The sequence below is a fragment of the Epinephelus fuscoguttatus genome, linkage group LG19 (assembly GCF_011397635.1).
Source record: "Epinephelus fuscoguttatus linkage group LG19, E.fuscoguttatus.final_Chr_v1".
Classification (NCBI taxonomy): domain Eukaryota; kingdom Metazoa; phylum Chordata; class Actinopteri; order Perciformes; family Serranidae; genus Epinephelus; species Epinephelus fuscoguttatus.
Genome location: NC_064770.1, coordinates 15,194,877 through 15,209,588, shown reverse-complemented (window position 1 = coordinate 15,209,588; position 14,712 = coordinate 15,194,877). Strand labels below are relative to the sequence as shown.

Genomic DNA, 14,712 nt, shown 5'->3' with positions numbered 1-14,712 from the left:
TTGTTCAGGCTTCGTATAAATGAAGGCAGCAATCATGTAAGATATGCACTGATGGGAATAAAGAAGGAAGTAGTATAAGGAGCAAAAGACCATGTCATGAAGCAGGTTAGAGTGCCCGATGGGTCAAGCAAACACACGACTTTGCAGTCACACTTTTTGTTTTCCATGTGAAACCAAGTGAATTATTTTAGGGCACATTCTCACATCGTTACATGACATTAAGCACATAACTTTACCTGACATAAGTAACCTGACGACCCAACCATGTTTTGTTTCCTAAACCTAACCTGTGTAACTTTACATTAAGTATGTAACGTTCTGTGGCCCAAACATGATTCCTTTACTAAACCTTTTCTACGTAATTTTACTTTCTTAAACTTAACCCACGTTACTTCATGTGATATATTTTTTGTTAAGCATTTAATGTTTTGACGCCCCGTGACTCTTTGCTAAACCTAACCTACACATGTTTACGTTAAGTGCGTAACGTTCTGACATCCAATCATGACTCTTTAATAAACCTTACCTACATAACTTCATTTTCTTAAACCTAACCTATGTTACTGTATGTTATGCTACTTTACGTTAAGTACATAACCTGATGACGCCTCACCATGATTCTTTTTCTAAACCTAACCTACGCAGATTTATTGTCATAATCTAAGTAGTTTTACATGTGTGTAACTTTATGTTAAGTTGTAACAGGATGACATCCAATCATGATTCTTTCCTAACCTAACCTAACCTAACCTGTAAGGGGGGCTAATTTGCTGGGTGCTAATTATAAGATATCATACAATCCAATATCACTGGATATGTTGCATTGTTTAGCTGTCCCACCCACAAAGTTTTGGGTCATTCTCAACGCTCTCACTGCATCATTTCCATCCAAGTTAAGCCACTTTTTTTCAGCAAGAAAGCTCTAAAAACCAAATGTACACTACCTACCAGCGCCAAACAGGGAACAGACACAGTTGGAGACTAGCTGGTGAACACAGTGGAGCATTTAGCAGCTAAAGAGACAGATTTTTCCAACAGAAGCTGGCAGAAACCAAAAACAGAACTAAATGAGAGTGATAATTGGTCTTACATTCATCAGGTAGTCAGAAACACAACTCCAAATGACTGATACAGTTGCTTGGTAACTAGATCACTAGATCATATATGTTCGTGTACATGCATGCTAAGTTGTGTATATGCATCTGTAATACTGCTGCTTTCTTTAAATCCTCCATTACCACTACCACTGCATTTCATATTATCTTTTAATAAGTGAATCACCGGAGTAGTTTATCAGGTATAGGCTAAACACTGGAAACAAGCACTGGCCAAAATGACCCTGAAAATTACATCAGAATATTAAAGAATGCTAACAATGGCAGTATTGTGCACCATTCGTTACAACTCATTCTCATATCTGCCCCTTTGTACGTCTGCCGTCTTAAATGCTTGCCAAGAAAACTGTTTTATATCTTCGTTTATCCTTTTATTCTCTGTCAGTCATGATATAGCTCTATTCTCCTCTTCTAGTAGCATGGCATGGCAAGGCTTAAGACAGGGCTTGTAATCTGAGTCAGTGTGAGCTCATCAAAAGCTTTAAGTGCGCTTTTTCTTCACCACATACCAAAAAAACCTTTAATTCTACCAAGTTAATGTTCCCTCCCTAATAACTTATCACTTTGATTATTCCATTGGCACATTAACTAAGTAAAAGCCATATACAGCCTATCAGCAGCGTGCGGTGCATTTCAGCAGTGGACATGCTATTTAAGCAGATTATACACTTTTGCCTGGTGCTCAGCATTAAGCTGACAGTGCATGGGGGCTGAGATGTGGCAAAGGAATGTGTGGTGGCTCTCGGCTCGTAGCTGTATCCATGGTCACATTAACAGGCTCCTCTGACAGGGATAAGAGATCAGAGGGACTGAGAGGCTGTCTCCTCTGGGGCCTCCAAGAAGTGCTTGTTTTATTGTTTATGGGCGGATGGACATGTGGGACACTCAGGACGTTTTGTATGCATGTAAAATGTGCACAACGGCGGGTACATGCCTGTGTGGTGCAGGTGGCAGGCTGCACTTGTGTGTGTGTGTGGGTATAGGTGTCTGTGGGAGTGTGTGTGTGCTTCTCTGTGTCACCGAGGAGAGCAGATATTCCGTGTGGTAATTACAGCCTGTGTGTTCCTGTCAGTGCAGCTGGCTGGCTTTCATGCAGCACTTCTGCCCACCCCCTGCTTAACACGGCCCCTGACTGACGGTGACCTCAACGCGGCGCTTGAGATTCCGCCTTGACTAATGGGCTATCAGAGATGGAGAACATCGATGAAGGGAAAGAAAGAGGGGAGGATAAATAAATAGCTCAGAGGAAAAGATAACTGACAATCCACCGCCAGAGAAGTTACGCTCTCTTGCACATCAACAATTCTCCTCTTCTTAGTACTCTTTGTTTCTTACAGCTACTGTAACATACGGGCAGCCATTTCCTCTTCAGCTTGTTGACCCTTTGTGTAGTAGTCTAGGAATATGTTTCACAGAGTGCTGAGCTCCAGGGATGGAGCACAGCTGCTTGCCTGCTCAAGGACCAAGACCATCCAGCCCAGCAGCCAGGACTGCCGGCTGTCCTCTGGAGTTTCCATAATGTCACACAAACCCACTCAGAGAGCCGAGGTGCAATGAAGTGCAGCACTGTGCGTGAGACCATCATTATTCATGAAGTTTGGAGCTGGAGACCATTTGCAAAGAGGAAAAGAAGGAAATGCCCGTAACACATAGGGGATTTGTTCTTGTAATGCCAAAATAATTAAAGTAATTTACAACATGAGGTCTGCATGTGTCCTTATTTCTGTAAGTGCCATTTTATTTATATGCATCCATGTGTGAATATGGAGCAATTATGTTTCGTGAGCTGTAAAATACATTTTAGTTATTGTCTAATGGAAACCTGGACATTTAAGTCTCTCAACAGCTCCTCAGTGGCTGTTAAAATAAACCAAATGCTCACTACATTTACATTTTTCTTCTTACTTGAAGTTAAATTGCATTTATTAGTGACGCTCATTATTCCCGATCATGGGAGTGATCAGCTCAGAAGTCACTAAAATCCTCAGCTATAAAATACCAGGTGGTGTGTACGATTTACAGTACCGTGACACACAAAGATTGCACATTCACTTCACCCCACGCAGCGCCTGCCGTTTGATTTCTAATATGCAAAACGTCTTTGTGGGCTCTAACCATTAACTGTAATCCCCGGGATTATCAGGTGCAGCCTGCCAGAGAGGCTGCAGGCTCATCCCAAACCTGATGCCAGGAGGATGAGAGTCATGGATGAGCCGGAATATATTCTCTGTGATTCTGCTGTCAAGTTCATAAGGCCCCCAAGGACAGACCGGTACCGACTTTGTTCACAAATACTGTCACAGGCATCCCTATAACTGAGGATGGGGACTGGAGACCTGGAACAAAAGCCCAAGTTTATTTGCAGCACTCGCAAAAAAAAATAAAAATAAATCCAACATGCCAGTTACAAGTCAAACATTATTACAAACTGTACTCTGTGCTCAGCCACCAAATTGAAAAGGGAAACTTCCATTAAATTTATATGGTGAGTTATTTTCACAAACACAATAGGGAATGTCACACCTGACATGCCTTCTCATGCTTCAACAAGAGTCAGGCTGTGTTCACACTACGAGCAACACAGCACCAGGCTGCAAGTCATTGTCAATGGAGGCCGGTAACATAAAGGTACAAACTGATGCCCAACACATGCTGTGGACAGATGTGAAGTGCTACAAATCAAAGTTAAACTGGCTTCACTGTCGTCAGTCAATCCTATGTTTTTGTTTCTAGCTGTGGTACTGTGTTATTTAACTTAGTCAGCTGAAGCTACGCTAGCTTTATCCACATTGCAGGGTACACAGAGATGCAAAGGGGCAGTGATGTTAAAATGGGGCTCAGACATTAATCAAAAGCATAGCCTAGATATTCTGACCAAATACAAACTTGACATTCAGCTGAGGTGCTTTGTGGCAAGTAACAGACACACGGGCGGCTGTGGCTCAGGAGGTAGAGTGGGTCGTCCATTAATCAGAAGATCGGAGGGTTGATCCCTAGCTCCTCCAGTCTGTATGTTGAAGTATCCTCGGGCAAGATAATGAACCCCACATTGCTCCCAGTGGCTGTTCCATTGGAGTGTGAGTGTATGTTTCAGCAGGTGACACTTTGTATGGTAGCCCTGGCCACCAATGGGTGAATGTGACACGTGCTTTTAAGCAACTTTTGAGTCCTGAGCAACACTTCAACAGCGACTCGGTGATAAAATAGCAGGTCATGCTTTCACATTGTCACTTGTAGTATGAGCATAGCATCAGAGTCTACAGCCATTGTCTCAGTGAGCTAATTGCTATTGTCAGCATACTAACATACCCACAATGGTGATGTTAAAGTGGAGACAGACAACCCTGTTACCGGTTCTGTTGCTCCGTTACTGGCCTCAGAGCACCATGGCTGGCTTCCAGGCTTTGGGGCACTTCATGGCACTTCTGCCTCTTGTCTTAACCTGGCGTTCTTACCAAGATGCGCTCTCAGGTACAGACATATGGCACAGGTGGATTTAACGTGAATTGGTACTCAGTAGTACCAATGTAATTTGATCGGTAACCTTAAACATACTCAGTTCCCTACCCAACCTTTGCAGGTAGGCATGCTAACTTTAACTAATCAGTAGTAAGCACAAAGTATAGCTGAGGCTGATGGGGATGTTATCAGTTTTGCAGTCTTGAACAAATTGAAGTTTTGTGGCACTAGATGCAAAGTCAGAGGATCAACAAAGTGATTACAATTCATCCTATGGGGGACATGAATGCACGTGCCAATTTTCAATCCATCAAATTTTTGAGAGATTTCACTCAAAACCACACATGAAAATAGCATGGTGGCACCAGAGGACAAGCCAGATGATCACTAAAGTCATTAGGATACATCCACTGGGGACCATAAATGTCTGGTTGTTGAGATACAGTATCTCAATCTGGTCCAAAGTGCTGGAACAAGCAACCAAAAGACCAGCATTACCATCCCTTTTCAGCCATATGGCTAAAAACAGCACCTTCGTCATTACCTGAAAAATTTTGTTTATGTGAATTAATAGGAATGAAAATGCCTTATAATATACTTGTGTCTTCTGTGACACCATGGTAGCATTATATAAATTACTACATCAAAACTATAGGAAGTTGAGCTGAGATAATTAACCGATGAATCAACAAATGTTTTCATCTTCCTAAATATGAGAATTTGCTGCTTTTGTCTTTTTCATATAATCAAAAACTGAGTATTTTTGGACTGTTGGTCAGGGGAGAGTGTAATTTACCCCAGTTGGTGGGTAAGAGGCCACTTTCCAAACTTCTTAATGTATGTGTTTGTTTAATTACCAGGGCACAAAGCAGTTATTTAAAGTTACAGTATTTCACAAACATTGCATCTTCTGTTTACTCATTACCCGAAACTGTCATGCCGTTTTCCCCCAGTGCAGGGGAGTGCCTTCCAGCCTGCTATGCATCATCAAAACAGGTTTCGTTTAGGCAGTTATTGCCCTGGGCTGGTTAGGCAAAGAGCGGCAGCAACTTTCAGGGCTTAGGCTCGGTGCATACATTCAGCCTTGTGAACAGCAGTTGAAAGGATGTCGTCATCCTCCCTTCAGGATGCAGGCAAAAATAAACAAAAGGTATATTTAGTATCTGTGGTTAAATATGCAGCTCCATTTCCAGCTGGTTGCAACCACCTAAAAACAATCTCATTCTCCAATTGCAAATTGTTGAGAGAAAAGAGAAATAAATGCTGGTTTTATTATTTAACAGTGAGTCTAACATTACGGTCGTGATTCACAGAGACCAGACTGTAAGAGCCCAGAGCAAATAATGTTACAACATGTGATCAACGTGCTTGCTACTCAGGTCAGACAGCACTTTCTGAGTAAACTCTGGCTCCAGTGAGCTGTAGGCTTGAAGGCAAAGATGTGTCTGTTGATTTTATTTCTGCTCTGCGTTGTGATTGTAGTTCACTCATTCTCTATTAAAGATTAATCAAGTGGAAAGTGTCGAGGAACAGAAAGCCCGCTGAACTCAGCATGTTTTTACAGGCCTGTGGAAGCCCTACTGGTCCAGCGCACTGAGAATGTGGAGTTTTTAGAGAGCATAAAGACACCAGGAATGTTGGAAAGTTGGTATGAGAGGAGGGAGACAACCAGACCGTGACTATGAGGTGGCACTGGGAGTGGCGTTGCACACTTGCAGTGTCTTGTTATCGCCTCTCAAGTCAAAACAATCACACCTCAGACTGTGAAAAGTCGAGACAGCTTTGTCACGAGAACTGATCCACAAAAAACATTAACTCTGACTTTAACGGAGGAAGGCTCAATAGAGAAAAACGGGCTTTGAAACTTGTGTGAGGGGTAATTTTTACAGAATCTCTTATAATCTGTGACATTTCCCGATAAATAAATGCTTTTCAGCTCCCTGTCACCGACTGTGCAGCACAATAGTACGTCAAACTGTAGCCAGTTCATGAAAGCTTTTAAATTTGTTGTTGTGAACACCCAGTGTCAGGCAGGTCTATTGCGGGAAAAATACTCCACTGCACAGCAAGTGATGCGTTTCATGTTCCCAGCAGCAGCTACAGCACTTTGTTTGGAAATAAATAAGAGGAAAAAAACTGGGCTGTTACAGTGGGAAATTATAGCCAACATCGCTGATCGGTCAAAGACACTCCACAGAAACTCAGATTGCATTGACAGAACTTCTCAGGATAAAGAGTGAGAGACACGTGGTTTGAATGACAAGCGCTCTCTGGGGTGTACAGTGGGAAAGAAACACCACAGCATGAGCTGATTAGTTGCAAAGATGTCAGCAAAAGAAGAAAGAAAAACAAGATTCCTGTGGATTGCCACTTGAAAGCACACTCCAGCATGACTAAACAGAAAGTAAGAGTTCCAGTTCTCATGTGAGAATCAGGTCAGGCATTAGAGAGGAGAAACAGAAAGAGACGTGAGTGCACTGCTGTAGGAAGTTCGGGGAAACCCGGCCTGTCATGACTCGGACTTGTTAGAAATAGCACGCACACCTCTTAGCAGGGTATTAGTCTGAGGCCAAGGCTCGAGGGAATATTTCCCAGGCACCCTTACCATATTGGGAAGAGAGGAAGAGTGTATCAGTGCCTTGGGCTCGGTAAAAAAACCCTGACTGGTGTAAGTGTCGACAGTAATCACTAATGGCCCTCAGACAAGTTATCACCGAGCCACATTGACATTTTGACCACTTAACAGCTTCGGTTGCTTTAAAAGTCCATTAGGGCACAGATATGTGCAATGGTAACAGACTACAGCATCTTTCACCATGTGGCAGCATATAATATAGATACAGTCATACACAGATATAATGATTTTTCTCATTGGAATTCCATTCAATCACTTTCTAATTGACTTAATTCTCCAGATGGTCCGGAGCTGAATGCAGGGCAGAATACAAAATGCAGTCGAAAGTTGCCCTATGGTTTCCAGAAGCCATAATACCTCCCTGTTTCTGTTTAATGCTTCTTAAAATACCCATTCATTTAGTGCTGCAACACAAACACACACATATGCAGAGACATACAGATTCACTCCCGGTAATGACCTCAATTAGATAAACACCTCACCACTGTTCTCACCCATCCTGCAAGGACTAGACCTTGTGGAAGAGCCAGAATTAATGAGACCAAACTAATCAATGGCGCAGCAACGAATGCTGGGAGCATTTTTAATGGCAATACACATCTAACCACGCAGGGGAAACGTGAACCAGGCGAGGCGCAAGCTGTTTAAAGAGCCATGCCTCAGATAGCGATCAATAATGCTTTGTGAACGGAGCCGGACCACAGCAGGCAGACTTCACCAGCAATTAAAAGGGAGACAATACTTTATGTGAAGAGGCTGAGAGCTCGGTTGTCAGATACAAAACAGCTGTATTTTGGGGAGAATGGGATGCATCTTCGGAGGAGTAAGTGGAGGATCGACTGATGCAAATGTCGGGTCGAAATTGAACTGTCCAGTGTGCTGTAGACAGCGTGGGATACAATTGCTGCCCCCCACCCTAGGGAGAATAATTGGAGACTTACATTAGTGTCTTTAAGGGGCTGAGGTAAAACAGTTGTACCTTGTGAAACCAGACAATATAAGGTATGCATTGACACCAACCATACGAGCATAGCTTGTCAGAAAGAGGGCCAACTAGGCTCCAAGTGTAGGCTAAATTTTGGCAAGTTCACAACTTTCCCTTTAAAATCTCACCTCAAGATACTTCTATACCTCAACAGCATGAGAGTTTTCCGGAAAATCAGCTTTTTGTTTTGGTGTGCCACCCTGAGATTTTTAATCCTCCATCTGGCCACCCCTATGAAAACTTTCTGGGGTGTCACTGGGTGCAACACAATTCATTTCCTCTCAAAAAAGTAGGTTAAAGCAGGTACGAAGAGGGAAAGCTCTGTTGGCATTGCTCCTCATTTAACATCCACTACCATGATAGGTTCCTTCACTTTGGACTCCCTTTGAAAGCTCAGCACTGTCGTGACAGTTTGCAAGAAGGTAAATCCACAGGCCAGAGTTTACCAAAGTTTAACTCTAAGCCAGAACGTGTCACACGTTTACTTTCCCTCCATGAGTGAATCCACTGATCGCAGCCATTCCATTGAAACAAATTGATTCCACTCTGTTATAAATGATGGTGTGACCATGACTAAGAGCCTGGGCCTTTCACTGCTGCTGCTGCTGCTGCTGCTAGAGTTCATGGGAGAAATAATAACAATAATAATAAAACAGCGCTAGTAAAGGGGAGCTGTCAGAGGAAAGGGGGTGAAGCAATAAAAAAAATCCAAATCTAAAAGAGGAACCATGGGAGACATGCTATTTTCTTCAGATGAAAGCCTTTTTCATCTAAGTGCGAGCCAATTATTTTTCTTGTTGAGAGAAAATATGAACATCTGTGTTTGCTGTGAATCAGTGAATAATGGCATACCACACAAGGACCTCTGAACGCACACACAAACACATACACACACAGGAGCACACACACAAGCACCATACACACACAGACACATTAGCCCTGTGGGTTGGGTGACGTCATGTTTGTTGTGAGGCGGGCGGCTCCTGGTTGAAGATTAAAGACTAACACTGCCAAAGGTGGTTTAGGGTTTTAAAGATGGACAGAAGCACAACATTCCCACCACATCATTAGGCTCTTACAGCCCAGAGATAAGGAACTCTTCTAAGCTGTGGCCCCAGGTCCCGGAGGACCCTGACCCCTGACTGACAGACTCAAGCAGATTTACTCCTCGGGTCAGCATGAGGTCCAAGTAAAAACAACATTCTTTCACTGACTGATCATGTAACACAAAAATAGTCTCGTCATCTCTCCCGGAAGATGGTTTTAGGTTTGGGAATGTTTATGGTATAAGAAAGAATTCTCCCAGGGAAGATCCCATATTCAGTCCTGTGACTGGTCAGCCGTGTCACTGGTCAGAGAACTGACAGGAGCCTCTCGGCTGAGATGACCATGATGAGATGCAGATCACAGAGCAGTTAATCCATCCATGCTGACAAGACTTTGATGAAGTGGACCATGGCTTTCTGCGCAGGAGTCTCACTGATGCCACTGCTGCCCGGTGGCCAAAAATACTTCCCCTGGCCGAAGCATGTTCATACACAGAAGCCCAGTCACACAGGAAGTCATTAAAAGGACAGTGTAAGGATGATCTGTTACCAGAGAAAGTTCAGTTGTGATGGCGCAACACTGCACACACAGATTCCTATCTGTGGAACAACAGGGTTTGAAACTGACATCACCAAAGGTTGTATTTCTGACCGTATCAGCATGTTTCAGCTTGACGTTTTTAATGGCTTGGTGTTTTTACTCGGAGAGGAAAAAGCTCCTGAAACAACATTTTCAAAATGACAAGTCACTAAAACTGTAGTTGAAACCTCGATGAATGAATCTGAAAAGAAACTTGAATGAATTTCTTTCATGGGTTGAAGGAGGCTATCTTTATATCAATGATTCTGTACCAGCAATTTGAAGGGAATAAAACTTAATATCACATTGTCAGCTGAAACTGAGGCGAAGGAGGAAACTCAAGCAGACAATACATCAAATATCTGGCCAATAAGTCAGCAAACCACTGAGAACACTCACTGGTTATGCAGTTACTGGTCCCTTCAGGCCCATCCTGTCTCAATTATCCACGCCCTCACCCATTCCAACCCCTACAGTCTCCTGACCCTGTGGCCAGAGCATGGGAAGAGCCAGCCACACACAGTGGACAGCACAGGAAGGAATGCAAACACAAGACACCAGACATGGAGCTGGCACCGAGGTCTCCAGCAAACACAACAATCATAAATAGCAGATGCACCGAGCTAAAAACAAAAAAAGAATCTCGCAAACAAAAGACATCCATCTGAAGTTGGCAAGGTCAAAGCAATTTGTCAAAGAGATGACTGCTGGAAAAGTTGCAGGGGGGAGTTGGAGGCAGTCCTCCCACGGTCGCAGCCAGGGACAGGCACCATGGCAGGGGCTGGGAGGGGATTGATTTGATGTCAGCCTTTTAAGAGAGACAGTGCAGGCAGAGATATGAAATTGTCTTACCTGACGTGTCCCACATATTCAGCTCAATCCGGTGCTTGTCTATCTCAAAACTGGCTGTGTAGTTTTCAAACACCGTGGGCACGTAGTTCTGAAAATAAGGGATTTATTTTAGTTATCCAATTAAGACGGACAAGATAAGCCTGTGTTTACACTGCCACAGGCTTCAGGTGGGAGAAGAAAATCACATTTGAAAAGATGCAGCAGATAAATAAAATAATGCCAGGCACATTTCACAGAAAAGCTGGCATTGTGATCCCTTTTGGGGATATTTTAGAAATATGGTGATATTATAGCAGGTGAAGACAACGCCTTAAAGTTTTATGGGCAGCATTGCAGACAATAAAAAGTCAATTGAGACATTACAGGACTATTACAGTGATTTTACAGGCAGTCATCACAGCTTGCTCTCCAGCGCTTGTCTTCATTTAACATTTCTGTCTTTAGGCAGGTGGATGTAACCTGCTGAACAAGTAGTGCTGAAGTTGAACTGCATTGCATTTCAATGGCAGTGCTCACTCATTCACAAACTCCTGATCTCATTGTTCTCCAAATGACAAAACACACAAGTTGAGACTTTTGACAGACCCACCTCTGGATAGCAGTCCTTGGCAAAAACGTGCAGGAGTGCCGTTTTCCCACACTGCGTGTCCCCGACCACCACAATCTTACAGCGGCTGCCTAGACTGTCCATGGTTTGTCCGTCAGAGGTGTGCTGTTGACGCGAGGATGGATTGCATCCAGCATCCAGCATAGGAGACGCAGAGGAACACAAGACGGGGAGGAAAAATGAGCAAATACATGCGCCGACCCGGTGCGCTTTATCCAGCTGCTTCTGCCTGACGCGCAGCTCCCTGCTCCTGCTGATAGACTCTGTGTGTCTGACTGGTCGGCTCCCGAAACCACAGCAAGGACGCGCACTCGCAGCCCTCCCTGGAAACTCCGGTAGTTTGATTACTGGCCACGCCTTCCCAATATTCGCGTCTGGATCACATCACTCAGCTGTAATAGGCTGCTCTTATGGGAAATAAAGGATCTGTGGGGCAAACAGTTTACTGTGACCTCATGCTGTTTGTTTTTGCCTCTTATGGCAATATTCTTATTCTTTTAATATCTCAGTCATATTACCAAAACTGCATCAGAGGGATCAAAGAGTTCATGGAGAAAAATTCTACCTCCTTTTCTATCCGTGTAATATCTATATCATATGACCTTAGGAACTTTATATTTGAGAACAGGGGCGTGGGTTTTGTGGGGGGGGGGGCACATGAACAAAAGGTTTGGGGGGTTACCACCAGAAAATTCTGTGCTGCAAACACTGAATTTCCTGCATTTTGTTGAATGTTTATGCACCAGTTTGTGCCTTTTCTGCATCAATTTATTGTGTTTTGTCAAAGTAAAAGTCCTCTGCCAATGCACATGTTGTAAATATTGAGGGGGGGCTGTGTCCACTGAAATCAGCACCTATGTTTGAGAACATCAGAATCATGTAGGACAGAATAACGAGTTGATTCTTCAAATATCAGAATGTGACTCCATAAAGAGCACTTAATATTTGACCTTGTATGTTAAACTTCAGGTCCAAAACATCACTGTAATGTTGCTATAAATGGCAAGCACTATTATCCAAACTCAGCAGAGCCCTTTGAGACCACATGGATGGCACTTAAACTTCTTTAAGGCTCTTATATTCCTATAAGAAGCTTGCCAGTGGTTGCACTCAATAGTTATGAGAGGTATACATGGGTGAATAGATTTCAATAAAAGCATGAAAGCAGCCAAGGACTTTTACTGTGGTAAAATCAGACATTTATGCCACCAACTGATGCAGAAAAGGTACAATTTGATGCATGAAAATTCACCAGAATGCAGGAAATGTAGTGTTAGACACTCAAAATGTTCTAGTGGAGGACACCAACATCCCCATTTCATATGTGCCCCTTGTGCCAAATCAAAACCTTGGATATATATGATATTTTTGAACTGGTGTTTCATAATCTTGTACACATTTTTTTTAGCCTACTTGTTGGCCAGCAGTGACTGGATGTACCTGCATGCACAGCTTGTGTATAGTTTTACTGTAACCTGAAACAAACAAAATGCACTGTAGTGGGAGCAACTTCATATGTACTGAAACCAGTTTCTGCTATGTACTGGGTGTATGTATTGTTCTAATTAGTGAGTTCATCACTTTCATTTATCACTACAGTGAAGAAGTCACACTCCTCTCAGTGATCAGGATGTAAGGTGTTAATTTCTCCTCTGCAGTTGAAGATGCTGTGATGAATTGCTCCGCAGGAGGGATTATCATGTGTTTAAGTATATGATGGGAGGAAAACCGTTTGAATTAAATGTGTCATCCTTTTAAGAAGCAAAATAGAGGGTTTAATATGCCAGAAATAGCCTTTAAAGTAGCTTTAATATTCTAATCAGAAGAAGCGACAGTGTGTGTGATTATTTTTTCCCTTATTATTTAACTGTTGATAGTGGGGTTTGTTCGCCCAGTAATGATCACTGACTAAAGACCTATCTTTTTCCCCCATCATTGTTGGGACAGCAGAATAAATACTCTGCCTATTATGCTTCTTGATTTAGTGCCAGCATGACCTCCTAATGGAGATACAATAAATGCAACCTACACAGATAAAATAGTCCATCAAATTAAGTAGTTAGAGGTGGCTGAGCTGCCTTTATGGCTCTCATCGCCTTGCGTTTAGTTGATGTCCCTTGTAAGTGCCCCGCTGAGGAGTTATTGGTTTTGTGAATGGGATAATTAAATGACTCGGAACCACGTGCCACAACAGGCCGGCACTGTTGAGTCATGTTTTCTCCACTGAAGGCCGACACTGCCACCCTGTGGACATAAATGGTATTACATTCCATTCAATTTACAAGTGGCAAATAACTTTTAATCATATAGAGAAACAGGGATATCAGGAGGACAATAATATATCTCAATCCAATACAACAGACATGCAAAACTTAACACTACCTGTACTTGTCACGTTACTTTTGTGGTATCGTTGGATTGTTGGGAGTGTCCTGCTGTTATTAACGGAGGAAGAACTCAGCTCCTTTACTTAAGTAGAAGTTATTAATACAGCAATGTAAAAAGTACTTTAATATAAGTAAAAGTTCTGCATCCAAACTCCTACTTTAGCAAAGTATTATCAGATAGCATAGGAGTATTATTAGCTAAATGTAAGTTACTGTAGGCTGTAAGACACAAAAATGAAAGTAGCTACTCATTCTAAAAATGGTCCCTGTAACTGCAATATTATGATAACCTATATTAGGGCAGCAACTAAATATTATTTTCATTGTGGACTAATCATTTTATCGAAAATATTGAAAAATGTCGGTCTGTCTCTCCCAAACCCCAAAATTATGTCGTCTAATCTTGTTTCGTACTCACGACAAAGGGTTTTAGTTCACCGTCATGGGAGAGTGTGTAAAGCTGCCAATATTTAAACGTAAGAAGTTGCAATAAGAGTATTTTGGGGTACTTTTATAGTACTTTTCTATGAAAATGACTCAAACCGATTAGTCGACTACTAAAATAGTCACAGATTATTATAATAGTCGATTAGTCATCGATTAGTCGACTAAACGTTGCAGCACAGGGGTCGGGCCCCTTCTAAATGGTCTACAAGAAACTACAAGAAAAATGCACAGTCTTTTTTTTTTTAAAGATATTTTTTGGGGCATTTTGCCTTTAATCAATAGGACAGTCAAGTGTGAAAGAGAGGGAGTGACATGCAGCAAAGGGCCACAGACTGGAGTTGAACCCAGGCTGCTGCGGCAACAGCCTTGTATATGGGACACCTGTTCTATCCACTAAGCCACGCTGTGGTGTAGTCTTGTCTGAGTCTTGTCGTATTTCTGATTAGTAAAGTTACACTGAGGAAGGCAGTTGTGTGTTTACAATAAATAATGAGTTGCATGCACATTCTGCAGGGGTTTGGATATAAGGGCTCTTGTTTGGTTGCTGATGTTGTTAATAGTGCATATGTTGATATTTAACGCAGTTTATTTTGTAGTCC

The 14,712-nt window shown here is 42.5% G+C and overlaps 1 protein-coding gene across 1 annotated transcript in view; it reads right to left on the bottom strand.

Moving 5' to 3' along the window:
* Positions 1–11,597, bottom strand: part of rnd2 (Rho family GTPase 2) — a 35,273-nt gene extending 23,676 nt beyond the window's left edge. Inside the window, exons 1-2 of the mRNA XM_049562234.1 lie at positions 11,262–11,597; positions 10,673–10,760 (exon numbers count right to left, since the gene is read on the bottom strand). Coding sequence (XP_049418191.1) covers positions 10,673–10,760; positions 11,262–11,423 — 250 coding nt within the window. The 5' untranslated portion in view covers positions 11,424–11,597. The remainder of the gene's footprint in view (positions 1–10,672; positions 10,761–11,261) is intronic.
* Positions 11,598–14,712: the final 3,115 nt, after the last annotated feature.